This window comes from Schistocerca nitens, chromosome 8 (assembly GCF_023898315.1).
Source record: "Schistocerca nitens isolate TAMUIC-IGC-003100 chromosome 8, iqSchNite1.1, whole genome shotgun sequence".
In the NCBI taxonomy this organism is placed as follows: Eukaryota; Metazoa; Arthropoda; class Insecta; order Orthoptera; family Acrididae; genus Schistocerca; species Schistocerca nitens.
This window is the reverse complement of record NC_064621.1, coordinates 547,891,280-547,912,725: the sequence shown is the minus strand read 5'-3', so window position 1 is coordinate 547,912,725 and position 21,446 is coordinate 547,891,280. Positions and strand designations below refer to the sequence as shown.

At 38.4% G+C, this 21,446-nt stretch overlaps 1 protein-coding gene across 1 annotated transcript in view; it reads right to left on the bottom strand.

Moving 5' to 3' along the window:
- Positions 1 to 21,446, bottom strand: part of LOC126198544 (histone-lysine N-methyltransferase ash1) — a 341,958-nt gene that overhangs the window by 294,834 nt on the left and 25,678 nt on the right. Inside the window, exons 6-7 of the mRNA XM_049934952.1 lie at positions 13,511 to 13,651; positions 281 to 577 (exon numbers count right to left, since the gene is read on the bottom strand). Coding sequence (XP_049790909.1) covers positions 281 to 577; positions 13,511 to 13,651 — 438 coding nt within the window. The remainder of the gene's footprint in view (positions 1 to 280; positions 578 to 13,510; positions 13,652 to 21,446) is intronic.

Genomic DNA, 21,446 nt, shown 5'->3' with positions numbered 1-21,446 from the left:
GGGTCCACCATGGCTTCAGAGTAATTACTGTCTTTGAATTAAAGTGTCACTTCTGTTTTTCTTATTGTGTATTTCTTTCCATTACCTTCTGTACTCTACCGTAGCATTTCTTTTATATACGTCATCCAAGTTTCATTGAGCTATGTTACTTGGCAGTGAAACAAATTGTGCAAAAGTTTACTTTCATCCTTATGTTTTAGGGATGTCATCATTTGCCCTGCAATTCTGGTCCAAATGTGAAACCCTCTAAAATTGGAAGAAATGCTATTCAGTGTCTTACCTTTTCCTTCAGCGGTGTGTGAGATCCTCTGGATTTCCTCTTCGTGATCTCTTGCTTCTTCACTGTCACTGGAGCCTTTGCTGACCTAGTAGTTGGAGATGATCGTTCTGGTTTAACTTTCTCTTTTTTTTCTTCTCTAGCTGCTTTGCAGGATGCAACCGCACTACATCGCTTTATGTCACTTTCCTTTGGTTTCTCACTCTTCTCTGTTTTGTCTGAGCTATCTGATTTTTCTTGGTCCTTTGAGCCCGCTTTCTTATTAACCTTCAATGCAGCAATCTTCAATTTGAAGCCACCCTTGAAACAAAAACCAGTTATGTGACAGAGCATGATATTTCAGAGTTGCTTAAAAAATGACTGTGCAAAGTGTCAAAAGAATAAAGACTGAAGCACAGTGACAGCAAGACTACAATGAATGATATTTAATAATAGGGAATGGGACATAAGGAAAATGAAGATGATAATTATGTTATAGTCATCATCTACTTCCAAGGACAGTACTTAATTTAAATGAAAATTTATCTACAATGCTAAGCATGGAATCTTGTATTTCACACTATCAATTCTTCCCCCTCTTCTTTCTCTAGTTAGTTATCAATGATCATGTTATCTTTGTTATTTTATCACAATGTCTGTTACGCTTTCATATAACAACTGCTCTTCTGGTTATATCTAGTTGACTTTCCAGTTTCTGGACTGAGGCACCAAAGTTCATCAGGGAATATTCTAACATTATGGAGGGTTATGAACCAGCATTTTTGTATAAGAGTGACAGCTAGTTGTAACTGGATTTTTATTAACTTTTGTCCACATCTTCACCGAAAATTACATATTAAATGGAACTTTCCCCGAACACTGTGTTAGACGATGCAAGAAACATACATATGATCTGTTACAACTTTTCTATCTACATACACCAGCAATCTTGAGAATTGCTTTATTTCTCAACATTAACTAAACGAGCTCATGTGCAAGCTGGTCAGAATGTTTTCTTAATTTGTAGTCAAAAATTATACTGACATCAGCCAAAATTCATTGTTCACCTAGCACAGCACTTACCTCAGTAAACTCAATCAGGATGCTCTTTTCTCATGAACAATGCTTTGGCACTTGCTATGCCTAGCCTTCTTGGCAATATACATGCTGAGCATGTCCTTAAACATAACAGCAGGGATCACAGTATTTCTTCCACCTTCACACAACAGTTCTTGCAAGTTCTTGCAAAGTGCAATAATGGGAAGAAGACTTCCAAAATCTGCTTTTCCTTCACATTTCGTTGTGCACTGGCTTACACTAGTATTTCATTTCTCTTTTATTCTTCTAAATTCTTTTCCACAAATTACTTGTGGTCCTATTTACTTTCTGCACTATCCCATGGTATTTTGTGATATATAATACAAGATTTCCCCACGAACCTACTACGGTGTCGTAGCAGGCGGAGAGGTGATACTCCGACGTGGCGCGTCCCAGGTGGCGGATAGGGGGGTCCTCACCGGCTTGCCGGCGGACTTGAGCGAAATAAAATAGCTCTCGCGGACCAAACACACAACATCAAGAAATCCATTAGTGTCTGTTCTGGTATCCAGCGACTAGTGGTCTGCGTCTGTTTACCTAGTTGGTGCGGCAGTGAAATATGGCTTGATCTCAACAATCAAGTCCGCAATTACCGTGATCTTGTTAAAGGTCACCACAACCAACTTCAACTTGAAGTAATCATGATGGAACAAATGGAAAGAAATCCGCTACCCCAGGCCCCAGTCAACGGACTGGACTTTCCTGGTCATCGGATTCTGGGGGACCAGGAACATCATGAGGAGAAGAGTCGGAGCTTCTCAAAACCTCTTCGCAAGCACTACCTTGGCACTCTCAATGCAAACACTCTGTTCAAACTTGGAAAACTAAAACAACTGACAGACATGCTAGATAAATTTCACATCAAAATTCTTGCCATTCAAGAGACGCGCTTCGTAGATGAAAACCATTTCGACACAGAACATTACAGGATTTACAAAGGTAAACCTGCGGTCAGAAGAGGAACACCATTATTGTTTGGTACAGGGTTTGCAGTACACAAATCAGTCATGGATAACATCATAGACTTCAATTCAATATCAGAACGTATCTCGACACTGTCCTTCAAATCAGGTAATAAAGCATACACAATTATCAACGCACATGCACCTACAAATGACCATAACAGAAATAAGCCACAAGAAATTGAAGACTTCTGGGAAGACATGGAGGAAGTAACTAACAACGTGGGTGATTTCAATGCGCAGCTTGGTAAGGAGAGAAAATTCAGAGAAATAACAGGCCCATACTCAGCACATATTCGCACGAACAGAAATGGGGAACACCACATAAAATATTGTCAAAACTTTAACCTCAAAATCATGTCAACACAATTTCAAAAACCAAGACGAAAACTTACAACATGGAAAGCACCCAACACAGTGTGGGGAGAATTTCAGATTGATCATGTGGCCATATCCAAGAAAAATTCGCGGGAAATTCTAAATGTCAGAACACGTAAAGGAGTCTTCGAGTCTGATCATTATTTGCTACAAGTTAAGATTAGGCCAATCCCAAGACTGAAACAGACAGCGCAAAAATGGACAGATCTGGCGAAGGCAGTTCAGAAGACTATGTGCTGGGGACAACCACCTAGAAAACGCAAACATAGGTGGTGGAACGCAAATTGTGATGAAGCCATTGAGAGAAGAAAGCAAGCATGGGACAAGTTCAGTAGCTACAGAAATTCAGAAACATGGAAAGAATTTCACGAAGTTCAGAAACTAGCATCGAAGGAAATCAGAAGGGAAAAACGAGCATATGACAATAACAGACTAAAAGAAATTGAGGAAGATTTCAAAAGAAATAACACAAGAAATTTTTACAGAACTTTCAAAGAAAATATTAAGGGCTATCAACCCCCTAGCCTCTGCTTCCGAAGAACAGATGGATCCCTGGAAACAAACACAAAAGAAAACTGTAAAATTCTCAAACATTACTTTGATAAACTTCTTAATTGCAAAAAACCTACAGGAAAATTAACATTCCAAAAGACCACATCTAATGCCGATTCTGATCCACCCACAATAGAAGAGATAGAGGAAATCATAAAACAAATGAAAAATAACAGAGCTGCCGGAGAAGATGGTATTATCGCCGAGATCTGGAAACTCCAAGATGAAAACATCACCAAAAAAATCCATAAGATTATCTCCGAAATTTGGATCACAGAGAAAGTGCCAGAGGAATGGAAATGTGCATTGAACCATCCATTACATAAAAAGGGTGATAAGTCAGATCCAAACAATTACAGAGGCATTTCGCTAGTACCAGTTACATACAAAATTTTCTCTAAGGTGCTATTAAACAGACTAGAACCACAAGCAGATCTGCAAATTTGGGAATACCAGGCGGGCTTCAGAAAAGGGAGATCATGCATCGAACAGATCTGGAACTTGAGAACACTTTTGAAAGTCAGACAGGCAAGAAACACTGTAGTTACCTTTGTGGACTTTAAAAAAGCATATGATTCCATAGACAGACAGACACTCTTTGACGTACTGGAAGAATATGGTATCGACAGAAAAACCAGGACACTTATACAACAGACGCTTACAGACACTACCTCCAAGATTAAGTTCATGGGAGAAATTTCGGAACCCTTCCACATACACACAGGTATCCGACAAGGAGACGGGCTCTCACCAATCCTATTCAACATGGTGTTAGACAAAATTATCAAGCAGTGGGAGGAACAAGTTAAAGGAATACAGCTGGGAAGAACACGTGAAACCAAAACAATCATAAAATGTCTGGCATTTGCAGATGATATAGCCATACTCAGCAATAATACACAGGAGGCAAAGGAAGCACTGGAATGCTTGCATGAAATAGCTGCCAAAACAGGTCTGCAGGTATCTTACGAGAAGACACAATATATGGAACGACAGACCAACAATGTACACACCATGCATACTGTATATGGATCCGTAGAAAGAGTCGAAAAATTTAAGTATTTAGGGGAGTACATACAAATGGGAGGATCAAACAAGGCGGCTAACATGGAACGAACGAAGAAACTCCAGAAGGCATACAAACTCACATGGTCACATTATAATAAGAAAAGCATATCGAGGCAGGCCAAACTTAGGCACTACAAAACAGTTGTATTACCAGAAGCATTGTACGCGTCAGAAACAACCACAATTGGAGCATCAGGCATCATAGACACAGAAAAAATAGAACGCAAAATTCTCAGAAAAATATTTGGACCAATTCACAGAGATGGCATATGGATGAAGCGACCTACCAAAGAGCTGTACCAGCACACTGACAGACTAACAGACGCGATCAGAAAACGCAGATTAAATTTCTATGGACACATACAGAGAATGGACAACAACCGACTTACAAAGAAAATTTTTGATATAGTAAACAGCTCAAGCAAGAAAACAAATTGGTATCATGAAATAGACGAAGACTTAAGGCAGATAGGGATCAACAGGCAAATGATAGGAGACAGGAAATACTTCAGAAACAAAGTTAGGAGTGCAAAATTTATTGTAAAGGAGAGAAAGAAGACAGGAACATTATGGACAGAGCAAAGGAAACAGGAGCACAGCCAAAGGATGAAGAGATTTTGGGAAGAGAAGAGGAAGAGAGGAAAGAAGTGAAAATTGTGTCATCATGTGATTTTCGAATTCAAACACTGTCCATAAGGGCAACAATGAAATGAATGAATGAATGAATACAAGATTTCCATCAGCACTTTGCAGTTTTATTCCAATCAGCAGTCCAAGCTGTGTTTGATTTATAATCTCAGTATTTATGTTTATAGCATCATAAGTTTCCATTTAAAAGCCTAACGCTTCATTTACAGAAAAAGCCTTTTAGTTTAGTAATCATCCAAGAGGGTTACTTTTGGGGATATGCTCAATTACTCTTCTTTCTGCTGCAATAACACACACGTGTTTGGGGGCCCTCCTGACATAGTTATGCATTGTGTGTAGAAGACATGTACCATACTTTTACAATATGACATTTAGGTAGCCAACTCAAGTGAGCATTTCACACAATGACTACATTTTACAAGCATAAATTGTTTGTTTGATGTGTTCTGGAGTATGCACATGAATGTAAGGTCCCACTTGTGAACTGTGCTTTTGCTCTTGTTTTGTTGTGGGGCACTAAATGTTATATGCTTACTACAAAGTCTTCTTTTTGAGGCAGATACTTGATATTGAGCAGGAGCAGGCAGGCCACAGTTACTTACGTGTATGAATAAACTATGGTAAAAAAATCACTGCAACTTGAACTCTTCTGTGGGAGGACAATACCTGTATAAAACAATTTGGGATTGTGGTTCCACCTTGACTCAAAAACATTTTTGTTTATTTATTTCTCCAAACTAGTCTCGGCATTATAATTTCTTTATTCTAAAACATGCAAAACATCCAACAACAATGTAAAACAAAGTGTGTACAGAATAATAAACTGGTACAATTATGTGGATGACACATTCTGTCTCACAGATAAAATATAACATAGGACACAACAGCTACACAACATCAACAACACAGAACACCCACAAATACACTCTACGGTGGAACCTAATTGGGGGGGGGGGGGGGGGGGGGAGAAAAAACTAAATTTAGTGCTCTTCACAATAAGAAGAAAAACCACCAACATGAGTTTCACACCTGCAAAAAAACTACATCCACAAGCTCTGTTACCCGTAACACATCCAACCACCTGACAGCACATAACTACACAAGATTAAACAAACACCTCTTAAACCCCAAAACTACGCACATAAACTTAAAAGTAATCAAATTGCTGTTGAAAATGAATACACAACAGATACCATGAACAAGTTCATCAACAAGAAAAAAGAAATGTAATAAAAATGGCACCTCACACCAGTGCACAACCAAAGAGTCCAAAAACACAAAGGCAGAACACACAGACAACACAGCAGAACACAACACAACAGACAACACCACTCCCAAAAAGAGAAATATATGGTACACACAAACACATAATAATATAGTACATGGGATTAGAAGTATAATAAAAAAACAAAGATATCCTAATAGCATTGAGAAAAACACAATACAAAAATGTCTAAGATCACACAAAATAACTCCAGACAAATTTTGCAATATAGGAATATACAAACTCACATGCAACTCCCATCAGTCTCAATACACAGGACAAACATGCAGGAACATCTGAACAAGGTACACAGAACACGGGAGCTCTGAAGAGTGAGAGCACACACACTCCAATTTTGTAGAACACTTAATGAATGAAAAGCACCACCCCACAAATATCTAAACTGACCTACACATTCTGAAACATAACAAACACTTGCACTGGAAATTAACATAAGAAGAAAATTATTACGCACGAGAGGCTACACTGGAAGGGAAAAATATAACCAATGAACTCACCACATTCTGTAACACTACTACTTTAAGTGAATCGACACAACACAGATTATTTGTATATGTTAATCTTGATCACATACATTACACAACTCACGTTATGGGCTTACAGACTTAGCGTGTTGTAAGAATTCCTGTTATAGCTTCGAAAAGAATATAAACAGTAAACATAACTAAATAAAATTCTCTCAAGATACATCTCACGACACGTGGCAACAGCGCGATTGCATGATATCTGAATTACTGCAAAGATGGAAAGTTATGCTCTACCTGTGTTTTCAAAGCAACAAAGAGCCGACCAACTAACATGAGTGCACAACACATTACTTAACAACCTAGCCCACAAAAATTGTATCACAATACTACTGTGAATTTCAATGGTAATAACACTGACATTTGCAAGTTCAAATTTTCATATTTGTTAGGAACATAGCTCATACCTTTGCAGCTGACATGCTACATGAAAGAAAGAGAGCGAGAGAGAGAGAGAGAGATAAAAAAGGGGGCAACAAACTTAAGAAGGCAATGACTTTAAGGTGAAAATGTACTATAAAATTATTCACACAAGATCTGGAATCAAACAGTACACAAACAACAACTCTTTTTGTAATGTATTTGAACAATGCAAAATTTCGCATGTTTTAGAATAAAGAAATCCACTGATGTGGTGGCATTTTGCTGAAACTGGTTCAAGGATGTAAATAAACAAGAAGCGTTTTGCATCATGGTGGATCCACAATCCCATATTATTAACTATAGTAAAGGTGTGAATCTTTAGGTTTTGGCAGCGCAAAGACTGTTCCATTAAGTTTCGGGTGTGCACCCACAAGAATTCTCCTTCTTCTTCTTCTTCTTCTTCTTCTTCTAATATTTCGGCTGTATAATGTTCAGCCATCTTTTGAGTGAGCCGCTAGAGTTCCACTCCAGAACTCGCTTCATCCCTTTATACTCTTGTACTGCGCAAATGCGCATGCGACCACAGATGCAAATGCGCCAGATACGTGGGTTGGCGGCAGAGACGTGCACAATGCGTGAGTTACATCTACGACTTTGCAGTCGATCTGTGTTGGCCTGTCGATATATCATTGTGAGCTGCAATGTGATGACATCTTTGTGAGTTTATTACAGCAAGTACCGTATTCCATGATTTATCAAGGTTGAAATAAAACAATTATCTGTATTAATGAAATTGGTCATCAAGCGAATCTCAATTGCCTCCTTCACTATCAAGTCCCAAAAAGGTGATGTAGTTGCCAAAATTTTGGCGTTGTCATACAACATACTGTGACCAGTGTTGATACAGTGCTCTGCCACTGCCGACTTGTTAGGCTGTAAAAGTCGTGTGTACCTCCGGCGTTCTGTATATCTTTCTTGGACAGTACAAGTTGTTTGTCCAATGTAAGAAAGGCCACATTCACATGGAATTTTGTAAACTCCAGATTTTCAGAGCAGCAAATTATCTTTGACGGAGCCCAGGAGTGCAGCTGTCTTGGGTGGACGACGAAAAATCACTTTTGTTTTGTGTCTGCTGAGAATCAGTCCTATTTTTGATGAAAGACTACCCACATATGGCAGGAAGGCCATTGGTTTAAAGGTTTCTTCGTCTTCTTCTGCTTTCTTTGTGGCCTCTTTTGGTTTCATTTTCAGTGCCTTCCGTATTTGCTGTGGGGAGTACCCATTGTCTTCAAACACTCTTTGTATGTGGGAAAGTTTGGAGAACACTCCTTGTCTTGACAGGATGGTGGCAGCTATTTGCACATAAATACAAATCCGTGTGCGTTGGCCTACGATACACTTTATGTCCCAAAGTGCCATCCTCTCTGTGCCAAACCAGAACATCCAAGAATGGAAGGCATCCCTCCTTTTCCATTTCCATTGTGAACTTAATTTGATCGTGGAGGGAGTTCAGATGTCTTAACAAGTCTTGCAAGTTATCTTCACCATGGGGCCAAACTACAACGGTATCATAAACATACCTACAGAATACCGTGGGTTTCAAGTCAGCAGATTCAAGCGCCTTCTCCTCGAAGTCTTCCATAAATAAATTGGCCACCAGAGGTGATAAGGGACTACCCATGGCGACTCTGTCCGTCTGTTCAAAAAATTCGTTGTTAAATAAGAAGTACGAAGAGGTCAGAACATGTTTGAATAAAGCTGAAATCTCTTTGTCAAAGCTTCTTTCAATAAGTTGTAGAGATTCTGGAAGGGGAACCTTTGTGAATAAAGACACCACACTGAAACTAACTAATATATCAGAAGGGTTCATTTCCAATGATTTCAGTTTACTAATGGAATCAGCAGAGCACATTTTCCCACAAGGGGCCTCTACAATGATGCCAGGTGTTTGGCAATGTCATGGGTTGGAGAGCCTATGTTACTCACTATGGGGCAGAGAGGAACGTCTTTCTTGTGGACCTTTGGTAGTCCATAAAATCTAGGAGGCACCGCACCACTTGGTTTCAATCTCCGAAAAGGTGACCATTTGCAGTCAATGTGGTCTTTTCAGTTTGAATTTTCTTTACTTAATTATGCACAGTTGCACCACCTATAATGAAAAAGTTTCTTCCCCGCCTACTGACCACTTCAGACATTTATAGCCAAATACAGCTCACACACATTACATTCAAGTTAGCTGCAATTTCCCCATTAGGAATGATATAAATGAGAAATACAAAAAAGTGAAGGTAGAGGCGGGAAGGAAAATAGTATGAATATTATATTAAGAATGACAATCAGTAAAGGAAAGAATCTTACATTTTTAACAAAAACCTGAAATTTAAAACAGCAGAGGTTAAAATTTTACAGTCATAATAACTAACTACAGCATGTTGTAGTAGCAGCAGTAGTAGTAGTACCCTCTTTAGCAAAAGGAACCAGGCACTGGAAAGCTCCAGAGGGTCACTGGGTTAAAAGAACTTTTTCTTTTTTCCCCCTAACATGAAATTAAAATTAAACTTGAATCTGTTGTTTATAATGGCTTACCGTCACGCAACATTGAAGTTGGATAAAATAACGGTTGAACTTAATTGGAGGTGTAATGTAAACCAAAATATGTCAAGATAAAAAATTAAAGCACTGAAGTTATTTTTTAAATGATGTACTGACCACAGGGGTAAACAACTTCAGTGTTCTTACATGGATAAATAATTTTATTTGTGGTTTGTTTCAGTTGGTGATGCTAACAATATTATCTAATATAATATGACATTTAAGTCTTTCTTGGCAGATATTTTGGAGAGAAAATTCTTGAGTAACATGCCAGATCTGAGTGCGAAAGTGGCATGAGATTCCTTCGCCAAATCGAGATGCATTTGTATAAAACACTAATGCATCTCAATACATCCTGTCAGCCAATGATGGTGCCTCAGTTTGATGACAAAATACTGTGAAACATTGATGCTCACATCTGTAGCTATATCCAAGAATGTTTCCTTCAGATATTGCCTTGTTATCTAAGGTGCGGGAGTGTAGGATAAATATTCTTGTGTCTTGTTATTAAGTTTATAGGTTCTCTAATATGTGTACTATCTTTTGTAATGATGTTGCAAAAGAAGGTATACAAATATTTTCCTTTGGGTTTAACTATCTGGGTTCCCCACCCCCTCCAGGAGTTCTACCTTGCTGTATCTGTGTATCAAAATTTACTCTTATTTGAGGCAGTCTGCTTCGAAGAAGTGTCATGTTAGCAGCATGGTACATCTTGTGTGGCACCCAAGTCATGTCAGCTAGCTGTGTGCTGCCATCTCATGCCCTAGTCTGTGAAATTGCTTTCCGAGCCGCCTGCCACCTGCTCCCTCCACGTGCACCCCTAGCTAGTCCACGGACAGCTCCCCACTCTCCACGAGCCGCTAGACACTTATCCCCAACCCCCTCCCTCCCTCACATCTCTCCATGCCTCACCCCAACCCACCCTGCACTCCCACCTTACCCCAGTACACTCACCGGGGGCCAACGAAGAGCTGGCAGTTGACTGAGCACAATGTAAGTAGACAGGTGTTTGCAGGTCAGTGAGTCGTGCATGTTTCTCCTACAAGCTTGAAAAAGGAGTTTCATTCTGAAAGCTAGCAAAGCTCTGTACCTCTTGTTTGTGTAACTGTCGACGATGCAGCACTACTGCCTTTTGGTGAGTCATCTCCTTTACTCCTAAATAATTCTTAATTCTCAACCAGAACTTTCCATACATTATTATGAATTCCACGGTATTTGGCCACAGCTGTCGGCATTAATAAGCATGCAGCTCAGCTACAAGAAGTTCTTTCACCAATGGGATTTACACGAAACTTCGCAATCTACAGCTCAATCAGTGTACCTGTGCCCACCAATGACGATAAGAGTTGAATTTTGGGACCTTCTAGAGGAAGAGCCAGAGAAAATATCGAAAAAGATCATCAACACATGGCTGGGTGACTTTATGGCTCAACTGAGAACAGAAGCAGAGTGAAATAGGAAAATATTCTGCATACAGAGAGGTATAATGATTGTTAACCTGTGCCAGACATTCGATCTTCAGATGTTAACTTTCTACAAACATGAACTAAGTAAGCAGAAGACATTGCATTTACCTGAAAACCTGAATGCAGAGAAATAAATCAACCGTGTGGCAATATCTAGGGCATCAATTAAGGAAATTATACATGTTCAAGTACAACCAGGTGCAAAGTTCAACTCAGATCACAATTAACATGAATTTCATTCATTTCAGAAAGGCTCAATTAGCCGGAAAGAACCCTTATAGACATGGAGTGGCAAAACTAAAGATCAATCGAGACGTATTGAAACAGTACCACAAGCAACTAACACTCCAATCTAAGAACTGAGCAGACACTGCCAACAAAATACATCAAGTGGCCAATGTTTCAATTTTGGAAGTTAAAAAAGAATGCAAAAAAAGACCACTCCCCCCCCCCTCCACAATCCACGTATCTTAAGCCTTTATTGAGTATATGTAATTACCGTGTGAACAAATGACTACACATTACAATACTGAGAGGCAAGAATCAACTACATGTGTGTCAGGGGGGACAAAAGCTGATTACACACAGAAGATCTAATCCCTAAATACTCAAAAGCACATCATCACTAAATTCTGAGATTTATTTCCTTCTACCAGTTTAGTAAACAACTGAGAGCAGTATTGAGAAACAGCTGAAATCATTGAAATTGAACAAAGCTCTAGGGCCCAATGGAATTCCTGTCAGATTCTGTACAGTAATTGCAGCTGAGTTAGGCCCCCTTCTAGCTATAGACTATTGTAGGTGCTTCAAACAAAAAAAGCCATGCACAGTACTTGGAAAAAAGCACAGGTCACAACTGCCTACAAGATGAGTAGTAGAAGTGATCCACGAAGCTACCATCCAGTACCTTTGACATCGATTTGTTGTACAGTCTTAGAACATATACTGAGCTCAAACATAATGAGGTATCTTGAACAGAATGACCTCCTCAATGCCAACCGGCATGGATTCAGAAATCATAGATCACGTAAAACCCAACTCGCACTTTTCTGGCATGACATATTGAAAACTTTAGATCAAGTCAGTTAGGTAGATGCAGTACTCCTTGATTTACGAAAAGCATTTGACTCGGTGCCACACCTACATTTATTGTCAAAAGTACAATCATATGGGTATCAAGTGAAATTTGTGACTGGATAGAGGACATTTTGGTAGCGAGGATGTAGCTGTCATCTTGGAATCATTGTCAGATGTAGAAGTAACTTCTGGTTTGCCCCAGGAAAGTGTGTTGGGACCCTTGCTGTTCATGTTGTACATTAGTGATATTGCATTAATAGTAACCACAAGACTTTTGCAGGTAATGTAGTTATCTGAAATGAAGTACTGTCTGAAACAAGCTGCATAAATATTCAGTCAGATCTTGATAAGATTTCAAAGTGGTGCAAAGATTGGCAACTTGCTTTAAATATTCAGAAATGTAAAACTGTGCAGTTCAAAAAACAAAAAAATGTAGTATCCTATGACTATAATATGAATGAGTCACTGCTGGAATCGACTAACTCATACAAGTATCTGAATGTTAATATTTTGCTGGGATAGGAAATGGAATGGTCACATAGGTTCAGTCCTTGGTAAAGCAGGTAGTAGACTTTGACTTATTGGTAGAATACTGGTGAACTGCAATCAGTCTACAGAGAAGACTGCTTACAAATCACTCAGGTGATTGGTTCTAGAATATTGCTCAAGTGTGTGAGATGCATACCAAATAGGACTAACAGAGGATATACACAATGTACACAGAGAAGGGAAGCATGAATGGTCATATATGTTTGATCCATTGGAGAGTGTAGAAGTGAACTGGAAGACTCGTGAAGATAGACGTAAACTATCTCGAGAACATCTATTAACAAAATTTCAAGAACTGGCTTTAAATGATGACTCTAGGAATACATTACAATCTCCTACATATTGCTCACACAGGGTGCATGATGATAACGTTATAATAATTACTGTACATGCAGAGGCATTTAAACACTCATCCTGATCCTGCTCCATACATGAATGGAATAGGAAAAGACCCTAATGACTGATACAATAGGTTGGATCCCCTGCCATGCACCTCACTGTGGTTTGGAGGGTGTAGATGTAGATGTAGATGAGAACTAAAACTATAAAAATAAACGAACGATGAAAGGTCTGTGGTCTACATCCTCGTTGGTTGCAACATGACTGCACTAAATACTTTACCAATAATTCTACACATATACTTAATTCTAATACAATAGTCACTGCAAGTGCTTTAGAAGATGGCATCTCACCTGATCAAAATTGTTTTCTCTTATAGAGAAAGTCTGATGGGTATTGGAAGAACGACTGGAACGACCACTGTGCGAACTGCATGATGTACTGCCTGAATCTGAGTCAGAGTCACTCCAACTGCAGGAATCACTGTCAGAGCCCTGGATACAAATAATAATAATAATAGTAATAATAATAATAATAATAATAATAATGTTACTACCTATATTAGCACATTAAGAGAAAAGGAACCAAAAACCTATTTTTTCTGCTTCTCTACACTATATTTTCTGCACTGACTGTCACATTTGTTGGATAGTAAAGTAAATATAAGACTGGTGGTGTTAGAACTGTAAGGCTACCACTGCTGGCCAAGGTCTGTCTAAACTGCTCACATTTTTTTCCATTTACTGTGATGGTTCTTTAAATGCCTTCAGTCAGTCATAAAATTTCTCTCACTTTTCCATTCAGTGATTTTGCTTTGACTGCTTCAAAAGGAAACTGCAACTGAAGAAACTATAACAGTACAAGTTCTCTTCTCTTAAAGTGTTTTTAAGGCATGCACCTGAGGTAAGCAGGCCTTGTAATTCTACAACTAGTTTACTGTAATTTCATCGACTGCCATGTCTTGCCTATTGCCATTCCCATCAATGATGGCTGCACTGTGCCCTGTTGCCCTTAGGAAATAAACAGACTGAGGTGTCCACTTACTGAAGGTAAAGAACTTCCTATGCAAATCCTTTTCCAGTTATCAGTCTGCTCTATGTAGCAGGAAACAAAGAATATGAAAAAATGATATCCACTGCAAATTTTAGTTACTTTGTAGCGTCAACAAAGAATGTGAAAAAATGATATCCAGTGCAAATTTTAGTTACTTTGTAGCATCAACTGCAATATACAGGAAGTGCAATATAAAGGAAGTGCAAAATAAAATTTGCTTCACAGAGAACTAAAAGAAAATTCCTTTAGACAATCACCTATTAAAAGCTGACAAATGCAGTACAATAATATATTTATAGGTTTCCACGATGACTATTGAGCAAACACCGTGAAAAATATTTAAGAACAAGTTTACTATTTACAAACTCTGCTACTTGATGAAAGATTTTGGAATATATGTAGAATAGTTTTTCTTTGCAATATCTCATGGGAAAGGTGTGAAGGTGTGGTGGATGGCTTCTGTGGTAAGACACCATCTCCAAGAAGTTACAAGTTCAGAACAAACTGTGGAAAAGACCATGCCAGGAACACTTATTTAGCTGGAGTTTCAAAATGCAAGAAGGAAATCAATAAAATACAGGCATATTGTGATTGCACAGAAAGGTGTTGGAAAAGTCCAGATTATGTGTATGATCAGTAAGGCACTAAAAGTAAAGGTGCTCAAAGGTGATGAGAAGGATGTATCCTACATAGAGTCTGAACAAGTTCTTGTTTTTTCCTGAATCCAGTCATTAGATATATTAGGAACACTTCATACAATGTGTTTTCAAGAAAATTTAGACTTTTTGTAAGTGGATTATTAGCGAACTGTGTAGTTTTTGTAAGTGGTAAATTTTTTTAAAGAGAAATAATTACTTACCCAGGAATTTATAGCGGTACCGTACTGAAATTTATCTTTCTTACAGGTAACAAATCTTTTCTGTAACATTGCTTAAACAGTAGGAGAGGCCTAAATATTTTAACTACTGCATCAACAACTTGACATAAAAATTAATTTTAACTCATAAAACAAATTCTACTCAGCACGAGTTCCATTGGTGACAGTATAAAGGGATTTCAGTGTAAGCAAATATTAATAATTTATTTATTTACACGTCAAGTTCTGTAGGACAAAATTGGGGAGCAAATCTCCAAGGTCATGGAACATGTCATTACATGAAATTACAACGTAAAAGTAATAACATATAAAAATAAAATGTTTATGAAACCGAAAAAAGTAAAGTCATAAGTTTAAGTAAACACAATCAACAATACAACAAGAATCAGCTTAATTTTTCAAGGAACTGCTCGACAGAATAGAAGAAGTGACCCATGACGAAACTCTTCAGTTTCAATTTGAAAGCACTACTGCTAAGATTTTTTAATTCTTGTGGTAGCTAACAAAGTGACAGTTATTCATATTTCATCACTGAGAGAATTGTTTTCTTAGTGTAAATTTAATGTTTACAAAAGAAAGTGAGTGCATAATTCACAGAAGTCTTGTAAAATATTGGCAGACATTCAAAGGCATGTCCATTTGCTGTCTCACCCATGAAGAAGTTTTAAGGATGATTAACAGTCCTGTATATAAGCCTCTAATATTTCAAATTTAAAGGAATGTTAAAAAGCTATTCATATGATCAACAATCAAAAGTAATTTATTTCTATTTATACATTTTTATACTGTAAAACCTACATACACTTTTCAAGGGACTTTAAAAAAAATGTCGATTGCAGGGAATTACTTCTTAAGTACACACTTAAGTTCTACATTTCATGAACACATTTGGTTGTTCATATTTTGACTTGTAAATGATAGATTGCAGCAATCAGTCAGATGATGTCATTAAAAGTTACACGTAATGGCTTAACTCATATGGTTTGTATATTATGTACCACTATTATTTCCGCTCAAAGCATGTCTACATCTACATCGTTACTCTGCAATTCACACTCAAGTGCCTGGCACAGGGGTCATCGAACCATTTTCATACTACTACTCTATCACTCTACTCTCGAATGGCACGTGGAAAAAAAGGGACACCTAAATCTTTCCGTTCGAGCTCCGATTTCTCTTATTTTATTATGATGATCATTTCTCCCTACGTAGGAGGGTCTCAAAAAAATATTTTCGCATTCGGAAGAGAAAGTTGGCGATTGAAATTTCGTAAATAGATCTTGCCACAAAGAAAATCGCCTGTATTTCAGTGACTGCCACCCCAACTCGCGTATCATATCAGTGACACTCTCACCCCTATTGCGCAATAACACGAAACGTGCTGCCCTTCTTTGCACTTTTTCGATGTCCTCCATCAATCCCACCTTGTAAGGATCCCACACCACGTGGCAATATTCCAGCAGAGGATGGACAAGTGTAATGTAGGCTGTCTCTTTAGTGGGTTTGTCACATCTTCTAAGTGTTCTGCCAACAAAGCGCAGTCTTTGTTTCGCCTTCCTCACAATATTATCTATGTGGTCTTTCCAATTTAAGTTGCTCATAATTGTAATTCCTAGGTATTTAGTCGAATTGACAGCCCTTAGATTTGTGCGATATTTTTTAAAAATTTATAGGACACAAGAAGACACGTGCTGTATACACCTATTAGTTGATATGGCTTAAATATTTATATCTTTATATTTCCCTTTATTAAAACATAATAAGTATATTATTCATCATATTTACTAAACAGTTCTTAGATGGCGCCAAATATCATTCAGATGTGTGGTTGGTGCAATTTGGCAATTCCGCTATAGATATAGAGGATGCTAACCCCATTATCCCTTAAAACCGATCTTCCTTGTAAATGAAAAACAACCAATATACTGAATTGCTGTTAATAATACTGTATATGCATCTGAGCTGAAGTTATCATGGAAGAAATTCTGTTGGTTCAGAATTATAATCATCGTATTCGTACAGTATTATGCAAATGGCTGCTACATATTGGCAAGACGGCAGGTATTACCTCGTTCCCCCTGGAGCAAACCCTACACTGTTTCCCAGCAACAAATCTTCGAACAATTCCCAGAACCGTGCATTTTTCATAATAACCTGATCATTAATCAGGTTGCTGTCCGTATTTTTGTGATGGCAGAAGATCTCGAACTTTTCTAGGAGGTCGAGTAACCTGCCCTTCTCGCACTTAAGCAGCAACCTCACACTGGATGTCAAAACGGCACCTTATGTTTTGTTGTAAATGTGCAGCCATACACATCATATTGAGAAGAAAAGATACCATGGAGAAATCGAGTATGGCTGCTTTCCACAAACAGTAGTATTCAATGAACTACAGGTGGAGCCTGATCAACAGGGACTTACATGCTTTGAGCGGAAATAATAGTGGTATGTAATATACAAACCATATGAGTTAAGCCATTACTTGTAACTTTTAATGACATCATCTGATTATGTACTTCCTGTATTCTTAGCACTGAGAATGGCTAGCTTCTAGCCGAAATCTAGATCTGCATAATAAAATTTAAAAAGGATGACTGATTGCTGCACTCTATAATTTACAAGTCTATATAACAATAGCTGAGTGCAACTGCATTCCGAATGGAAGATAGCCTGATGATAGCTCATATTTTTTGATGAAAAAATTCAAGATTATAGCTTGTTTCTATTTCTCGGGTGATATTTCTTTTTCTCTGGTTTTCTAGTTCATAAGTGAATTCAAAAGTTTTGATTCACAGATTAAAAATTTAGTCTAAGTTGAAAGAGATTACAAGACCTGGACATATGTTAAATACACATACATGACATTAAACTGTACACAATAAGTATACCTACCTTCATACTGTAAAGCTTGCTACAACATATACTATAACTGATATTTACAAGAAATTTTACAACATTCAGGGTACAACTTGGCATCAGGTGATGTTGACTCTTTATGTAATTTGAAGGACCTAATGACAAAATTTCATTCTAGACAGCAACACATGTTGTTAAATTTTAGAAGTTCTATCAGATCTCATCCTAACCAACACCTATGAAATTGGATCACATTCGGAAAGAAGTGCCAAAAGTGTAGGCATCTGTGACTGTATTGTAAGGCTTTGCTTTAGTTCCCAATCTAATTACCACATTCGAAATCACTACACATTAAAAAACACCCGCCTCCTGCTAACGTCTGCCTGCAAAACGAAGTCAATACCCCTTCCTCCTCCTTTTACGAAATAATATGCCACCAATTTTGATTCTGTCATATGTTTTTCGTAGACGGCCTCACATCTGTGACAGCTCAGAGGCAGTTTTATACAGGGTGGTCCACTGATTGTGACCGGGCCAAATATCTCACGAAATAAGCGTCAAATAAAAAAACTGCAAAGAACAAAACTTGTCTAGCTTGAAGGGGGAAACCAGATGGCGCTATGGCTGGCCCGCTAGATGGCGCTGCCATAGGTCAAACGGATATCAACTGCGTTTTTTTAAATAGGAACCCCCCTTTTTTATTACATATTTGTGTAGTATGTAAAGAAATATGAATGTTTTAGTTGGGTCACTTTTTTCGCTTTGTGATAGATGGCGCTGTAATAGTCACAAACTTATGACTCACAATTTTATATGAACAGTTGGTAACAGGCAGGTTTTTTAAATTAAAATAAAGAACATAGGTATATTTGAACATTTTATTTCGGTTGTTCTAATGTACCTTTGTGAACTTCTCATTTCTGAAAACGCATGCTGTTACAGCGTGATTACCTGTAAATACCACATTAATGCAATAAATGCTCAAAATGATGTCCATCAACCTCAATGTATTTGGCAATACGTGTAACGACATTCCTCTCAACAGCGAGTAGCTTGCCTTCCGTAATGTTCGCACATGGATTGATAATGCGCCGACACATGTTGTCAGGCGTTGTCGGTGGATCACAATAGCAAATATCCTTCAACTTTCCCCACAGAAAGAAATCCGGGGACGTGAGATCTGGTGAACGTGCGGGCCATGGTATGGTGCTTTGACAACCAATCCACCTGTCATGAAATGTGCAATTCAATACCGCTTCAACCGCATGCGAGCTATGTGCCGGACATCCATCATGTTAGAAGTACATCGCCATTTTGTCATGCAGTGAAACAACTTGTAGTAACATCGCTAGACCATTACATAGGAAATCAGTATACATTGCACCATTTAGATTGCCATCGATAAAATGGAGGCCAATTATCCTTCCTCCCATAATGCCACACCATACATTAATCCGCCAAGATTGCTGATGTTCCACTTGTCGCAGCCATCGTGGCTTTTCCATTGCCCAATAGTGTATATTATGCCAGTTTACGTTAACGCTGTTGGTGAATGATGCTTCGTCACTAAATAGAACGCATGCAAAAAATCTGTCATTGTCCCGTAATTTCTCATGTGCCCAGTGGCAGAACTGTACACGACGTTCAAAGCCGTCGCCATGCAGTTCCTGGTGCATAGAAATATGGTACGGGTGCAATAGATGTTGATGTACCATTCTCAACACCTATGTTATTGAGATTCCCGATTCTCGCGCAATTTGTCTGCTACTGATGTGCGGAATAGGCACGACAGCAGCTAAGACACCTACTTGGGTATCATCATTTGTTACAGTTCGTGGTTGACGTTTTCCTGTTCCCTTAAATAACATAACTATCCGGCGAACGGTCCGGACACTTGGATGATGTCCTCCAGGATACCGAGCAGCATACACAGCATATGCCTGTTGGGCATTTTGATCACAATAGCCATACATCAACACGATATCGACCTTTTCCGCAATTGGTAAATGGTCCATTTCAACACGGGTAATGTATCACGAAGCAAATACCGTCTGCACTGCCGGAATGTTACGTGATACCACGTACTTACACGTTTGCGACTATTACAGTGTCATCTATCACAAAGCGAAAAAAGTGGTCCAACTAAAACATTCATATTTCTTTACGTACTACACGAATATGTAATAAAAAATGGGGGTTCCTATTAAAAAAAAAACGCAGTTGATATTCTTTTGACTATGGCAGCACCATCTAGCGGGCCAACCATAGCGCCATCTGGTTTCCCCCTTCAAGCTAGACGAGTTTCGTTCTTCGTAGTTTTTTCGTTTGATGCTTATTTCGTGAGATATTTGGCCCGGTCACTATCAATGGACCACCCTGTATTATCCAGAAAAAACGCTGCCATAGCTTTTGTTTATCGCAGCCAATTTTCCTTCTGATTGGCCTAACCCTGGAATTTTATCTCAACCCAACACTTCGTTTGATTACAGCACTACAGTATAGTTATTTATTAGGTTGGCATTGTTAGGAGATAAAGCACTAGCAGCACAAATTGTTATATATTTTAACAAGTTCAACTAATTCAGAATGAAGGAGAACAGTGCTCATGAAAGTTTACTGCACAATGTTTATAAGCATGCCAATGCTCTGGCAGTGTCACTGTATTTCAAATAGAATGAGACAATAACACAGCAGTCAGTTGTGAGTACATACAAACGAGTACTTAGAGTGCTCCAAGGGAAAGTGGAGGAACGGGTTAACTACTTCCACATCCCTCTGGCATGGTTGGTTGTCCAAATTCGCATTCTGTGCTACTGCAAAAGCAGAAATGGTATTATGGTCATCTGATCCCTTCCGCTCTGACGAGGGTCGTCATGGACCAAATCAGTCTCTACATTCACTTCAAAGTAAGAAAACAATGAGCAATATACAACAAAAAGAAAAGTGGAATACACTAAGCATTTCGTAAAGACTACAGCCGAGTTGTTGCTGACACCGTTAGAGGCATGCATATTGCAATTCAGGCTTGACCTCTATACCAGTATAATATGCAACCATAGTTGCAAAAACAATGCACCTAAAATTGCCACTCTGAAGTGTCCACATAATATATGTTTCAGTTTTTATTTAATTCCTGTGCCACTGTTTCATTAAGTGCAAACTGCAGGAAAAATAATTACAATGGAAAAGCGGATGGGAATGAATATTTGGAATTTGAAGGGGCCGAGAAAAAAAAAATCGTAAACAACAGGAAACATTAATTCCGGGAACGTAAAAGCAGGATTACAATGTGTCAGCTTTTAAGTATTGAAAAACGTAGTTAGATTGCCCACCTGTGAAAGTGAATGCCAAAAATGTCTGGGACACTTTAGTTACGAACCACAGAAAAAGAACATGAGAATAATTGTTCTGCAAGTTATTTCAGTTTCAGCCAATTAATGAGTGGATGCTCCAGTTCTGTCACAAATATGGTCATGAATTAATGTCCCATTGTTGCACATTAA